Genomic DNA, 6,000 nt, shown 5'->3' with positions numbered 1-6,000 from the left:
TTTAGCCCAAAAGCCCCATGTGCTCAGGAGGCTGAGGAAGGAGGATTTTTTGAGCCCCAGAAGCAGAGGTGGCAATAAACCAGGATCATGCCATTGCACGCCACCCTGAGTAACAGAATGAGACCTTGTCTGAAAAAAAAAAAAAAAGAAAAAGAAAAAGAAAAAAAAAGATAGTTTAGTGCATAAAGTTTCTTTGAATTTTAATGATTACTTGATAAGATGAAAATTATTAATAATATCACAGGGACTTCAATCTTATGTCTCCCCTTTAAATTTTGACTTAAAAAAAATGCAGAATATTAACTCACATGTCCTAGTCATCTAACTGTCAATGTTTATGTGGTTCATTAACGTATTACAAATATTTTAACAGAAGTAATGCAATACAAATACTCCTTGTTGTTCTGTTTCTATATTAACCAACACCATTTCTGCTCAGAAATAACCAGCATATTGGATTTTCTATTTATCATTTCCAGGTACACTTTTATTATACACAATTGCATTACTAAGCAAATGATTTTCTTTTTGATTTTAAGTTGTGAAACATCACATATATCCCTTTAAACATGTTTGTTTTCATAGTTTTGTTTCATTATTTCCAATTTAGTACATACAGCTCTAGTTCATGCAATTTAAACTTGTGTGTAACATTTTAATCTATAAAAATATGACACTTCACTTTTTCATTTTCCTATTAACGAACATTTAAGTTTTCCCTATATTTTGTGGGCCTTAAAATTGTATTATAATCGTATTAAAATGAATATTGTCTCATTGTCTACTAGTCCCAGATTTAACTGGAAAGGGAATTTGGGAGTCCAGTTGTATGTGTGTATTTAGTTTTTCTAGATATTAGCCAAATTGCTATTCAAAATGATTATTTGAATCTTCACTCAGACAAGCAATAAATGGCACTACTAAGTATTGCTAAGGCTTTTAATGTTTGCTAATATGTCTGAGGTCAGTAATATTTCGTTTTTTATTTTAATTAGAGTTCCACAATAACTGCTAATATTGACCACCTGTAGACATTTGCGTGCTCCTGTTTTCTTTCTTTTTTGTTTGGTTTTGCACTTTTTGTCAGTTGCCTGCTACTTGTCTTTTATCTGTTAGTCAACAGAAATTCTCCTTAATTTCTGAATAGTGCTTTTTATTTGTAAGCCATAGCAGTCATTTTAAGGATTCTACACTCACAGCCCCTCTCATTCATCTCTAACACTCAAGTCAACTTCTCTGGATGTTCTACTCACACAGAGTAACTCAAAGTGCCAGATGAAGTCCCTGAAGCATCTCAACCAGTGAGCATGAACTTTTGGCAAATAAATATTCCACTCTGTTTCCCTCAAGTGGGATAGCTCTGACACCTGTTCCCATTGTCTCACACAGGTTCCAAGCAGAATTACGTTCCAGATGCCTATGGTGGTAACTGGCTTGATCACACCTGGTCTTCATTGGCTTTATCCCCCTCCATCTTTTCACTTCCCAGTCCCTCTCATGGAGCTTCCCTGGACTGCCTCCAAAATAAATGTAAGTACCTCATACCAAAATTTTTGCCTCAATTCAGTTCTGTAGTAGCCAAACTAAAACATATACAGTTTGAGAAAAAGTTTAAAGAAAAAAAAAACACAAGTCTGTAGCTTAGGGTTTTGCTTTATAGATACATTTTGTTATTTAAAAAGAAAAGTCAATGCTATTACTGGCTAAATTTATTAATGTTCATGATTTTTCCTTTTATTTCTGAATCATTTTCTAAAACCTCCTTCAAAATATTATCATTAGAAAGGCATTCTTCTATAATTTCTTCTAAAATTTTCCTGTGGTTTTTATATGTGCTTAATCTACCTGGAATTTGTTTCTTCACGGTGTGAGAGGAAGATTGATTGTTCTTCATGGGAAGATGGAGAACAAATCACTGCAGCACTATGTATTGAACTGCCATTCTTTTCTAACCTATTGTTAGTGTTCTATGTTTTTGAAATATGAAGTTTCCATATGTGAATCACACTTATGAGCACTTAATTCCACTGACGCAGTTTTCTTTTCTGGGACAAATACAACACTCTTTTTATATTACAGCTTTGTAATGAGGTTTGTTACCTGATAGGCAAGTCTGTTTTATTTTAATAACTTTTTTTAAAATTTCAAGACATATTCTTTGATTTTTCATATTTACCTGTTTAATTTCAGTCCATCCTTCATAAATTATTGCTTTATTTTAAAAAGCTATTCTTTCACTATTTACTTGATACTAAATATAATCATTTAAAACATTATTTGAGGAGAATTTATGATCTGAAAATAAAAGTTTTGTTTTTGAAACTAAACGCCTTATTTTGGGCTTTCAATCTAATATTTTATCCATTAATCCATGCTATGCTTGAAGCAGACATGTGAACTCACTTGCTATCTTCTGCTTTCCTTCTTTAAAGTCAAAAGAAACATAACTTAAAGCTCTATATGATATTCTAAAAGGGGTTTACTTCTGCATTAGCTATATATAATAGTCCCCTAGAATATAATTGAATATATTCCCCTAGCTATTATAATTGTCCCCTAGAATATAAATGAAATAAACTTCTCCCAATTCCATAAGTGGTATCTCTGATTTCATGTATATTTTACAGCATTTAATAATAAGTACTAAGTCAATTAGCTAAAAATATAAATATTTGCAATCAATAATTTCATCGATTTAATCATAATTCATTCAATTAAAAATTTCATTTATTTACTCATAATTCTATTTTTTATCAGCAAGAATTTGCATGCAACCGCAATTTTCTTCTTTCATTGGTCAAGAAAAAAAGCAGCTACTGCTCATCTTAGCCCATTGTAATATGCCACAATTTCAGTGTGTTAGGGGTTTCTAATCTAAAACTTTCTTACCTCCTGCCAGTTTTATTTACCAGGAAAAAAAGGCACATTGGTTTACTTCAGAATAGATTTGGTTTTATTTGGCTTTAATTTTTGCATTTTAAAATTCCTGGACTCATTATTCATGGTGTGAATAATTCCAGTGACACACTGTAATTTAGTTATCAGAGAACAACTTTGGTTTTACCATAAAGCGTAAGTCTACAACTGTAACTATGATTATCTTAACCTGTTCTCTTGTTCTAATTGGCATATTTAAAGAGATAAAGTCCAGGGCAAGTGAGCAATGTCTGCCCTACCCAGAATGTTTTCTTAGAATAGAAACACATATTTTATTCCTCTCATGACAGATACTCCCATTCATTAACCTCACATGGGTGTCATAACAAAGTGTGCAACACTGTTGATTGTTTCCATAAGGAATATATGCATATGTATATGTACACAGAGCGAGGAGGTATATGTTAGACTTTATATACATCTGTACCTAAAAGTTATTTTAAGAATATCTATATCCACATACAAGAAAAATATCTTAAGAGTAATCTGAGTCAGAGGGTAGAAGGTTGATCTGTTAGGAACTCTATGAATATCAAATGCATGTGCCTAGTGACTAATTTGTCTGTCATGAATTCCACATTTTTCTTAATAGTTCTCAAAATGATAAAGTGTCTTTTTTGTTTACAACATGAATTTAATTTTATTCACCTTGGCAAATGTCCTGTTCAGGTAGTTAACATTTACAACTCTGGGCATCTTTACTCATTTATACCTTCTTAAAGATTAACCACCCTTTTAATGATACTTAATGTATAGAGACATAATTTTGCCAAAGGGACATACACAACTCACTTACACTGACTGGTATGAGTGTAGGCAGGTGGTTTTTGCTTTATACATCTTTAAAAATTTGAGAAATTTTGCTCTTCAGTTGGTAGAGTTATTCATATTCTTTTTAAGTTCTTAAATTAGCAAGCCTCCAAAACCGAAAATGGAGTCGAAAAGAAGTGTATCTTCTAGGCACCATTTTCTTAGCTCCTATGAAATCATGTTTGCAACTCTCTTTGCCATATTGATAGTGCTCTGTGCTGGATTAATTGCAGTGTCCTGGCTGGCAGTCAAGGAATCACAACAAGGTAAGTCACATGGAGTTGGCTCATAAAGGTGCTCTCAGTTGAATGTACACACTTGAATTTCAGTTATCCTATAAGTCTATTTTATTCATTGCTGTGGCTTCATGACAAGATATTTGTGTTGCATTCACATACTTCTCTGTAGTTCCCTTCAGAGAATATTAAGAAAATTAATTGGTATGTAATTTGAAAAAAAATTAACCCAGGATTCAAGCATGAGACTATTTTTAAAAACAAATAATGTTAAAGAAATTCCTTGGTTTCAACATATAATCAAGTACATTTCATGATCTCTGATTTTGTTTTGATATAATTTAAATCACAAATATATTAATATGTTGTTGACTATATAAGTACATAAACATGCAAAGTTAACAAAAATATTGTTTATTTCTATAGAATAAGAGCTTCCTTCTCTTATCAGTCTAACCATTTTAATTCTACTAATGTAACAGAACCTGTATATAAATGTAGACTTAAAAAGATCACAAACTGTCTGAGTAGCAACTTTGATAAACAGAAAAAAACATAAGAAATGATAACTCTTATTTAGAGCTCACTTTGTACCAACAGCTTTTAAAAGACCTTGAAATGTATTGTGTAGCTACGACGTATGAATGGTTATTGCTCTGCTCATTTTACAGATGGGGAATCTGAGACAGAGACTAGAAGTAACTTGCTTAAGTTGGGCAGCAGAAGTAAGATTCCAAATTAGACAACCCAGATCTAGAACTTATAGTCCATCTTACCACTTATTCATTTATAGGGTAAATTTTAAAAATTGAAAGCATAGCAATAACCTAAATACTAAGAGTTTTTTCTCAGACAATTTTTTACATTTTTAAATTGATGAACTATATATAGGCATATAAATTCTTTCTAAAAATTCACAGGGTAAGATCTTTCACATGTGAGTGATTTTAGTTTCACCAATTAAATTCTCAACTGTTGGGTTAGCTATTTTATTCTAGTATGCTAAATTTAAATTAGAATGTAATGCATATGCTGCAGTTTTATAAAATAATATTAGTATAATTCCCAGTCTATTTAAAAACTATAGCCATACACAAGGGTTTTTTTTTTTAATAACTGTGTGGATATTTTATATAATTATACAAACCACTAAATGATAATACAGATTGACTTAAATGATTAAAAAATAGCTGTTTTGGTCTTATTGAATTGCTGTGAATAACTTGAAGGATCTATAAGCATTTGAAAGTCCATTGGAATCCCTGATATTCAATAAACATAAAAAGTTTAGTTATTTTGCAAGTGAAATAGAAAATAAACATTTATAAGTGATAATACAATTTAACAGCTAACAACTAAATATAAAAAGATTCTAGTTAATGCTTTACCAATACACCAAAGATCATAATGTATACTACCTTTTTTTTCTTTTTAAACTGTTATTTTAGATTCAGGGGATGCATATGTAGGTTTGTTATGTGGGTATATTGCATGTGTTGAGGTTTGGGGTATGAATGATCCCATTATCCAGGTACTAAGCATAGTACCTAGAAGTTAGTTTGTCAACACTTGCCCCTCTCACCCTCCCCTTCTGGTAGTCCCCAGTGTCTATTGTTACCAGCTTAATGTCCATGAGTACCTGCTGTTTAACTCCCACTTATACTTGAGAACATGTGGTATGTGTTTTTTCTGTTCCTGCATTGATTTCCTTAGGATAATGGCCTCTAGCTACAACCATGTTGCTGCAAGAGACATGATTTCATTCTTTTTTATGGCTGCATCTTATTCCACAATGTATATGTACCACATTTTCTTTATCCAATAAACCATTGATGGACACTTGGGTTGATTTTATGACTTTGCTATCATAAACAGTGCTGTGATAAATGTCTGAGTGCATGTGTCTTTTTGGTAGAATGACTTATTTTCTTTTGGATGTATATTTTCTTTTGGATGTAATGGGATTGCTGGGTCAAATAGTATTTCTGTTTGAAGTTCTTTGACAAATCTCCAAACT

The 6,000-nt window shown here is 31.7% G+C and overlaps 1 protein-coding gene across 1 annotated transcript in view; it reads left to right on the top strand.

Moving 5' to 3' along the window:
• The first annotated feature begins 1,389 nt into the window (after window positions 1-1,389).
• TMPRSS15 (transmembrane serine protease 15) overlaps window positions 1,390-6,000 on the top strand; it is a 124,656-nt gene continuing 120,045 nt past the window's right edge. The window contains exons 1-2 of the mRNA XM_012444772.2: window positions 1,390-1,530; window positions 3,838-4,013. Of these exons, the coding sequence (XP_012300195.2) occupies window positions 3,869-4,013 (145 nt within the window). The 5' untranslated portion in view covers window positions 1,390-1,530; window positions 3,838-3,868. The remainder of the gene's footprint in view (window positions 1,531-3,837; window positions 4,014-6,000) is intronic.

The sequence above is a fragment of the Aotus nancymaae genome, unplaced genomic scaffold, assembly GCF_030222135.1.
Source record: "Aotus nancymaae isolate 86718 unplaced genomic scaffold, 86718_ANA_hifiasm-v0.15.2.pri h1tg000022l_1, whole genome shotgun sequence".
Classification (NCBI taxonomy): domain Eukaryota; kingdom Metazoa; phylum Chordata; class Mammalia; order Primates; family Aotidae; genus Aotus; species Aotus nancymaae.
The sequence above is the reverse complement of the archived record's forward strand: the minus strand, read 5'-3'. Positions and strand labels throughout refer to the sequence as shown.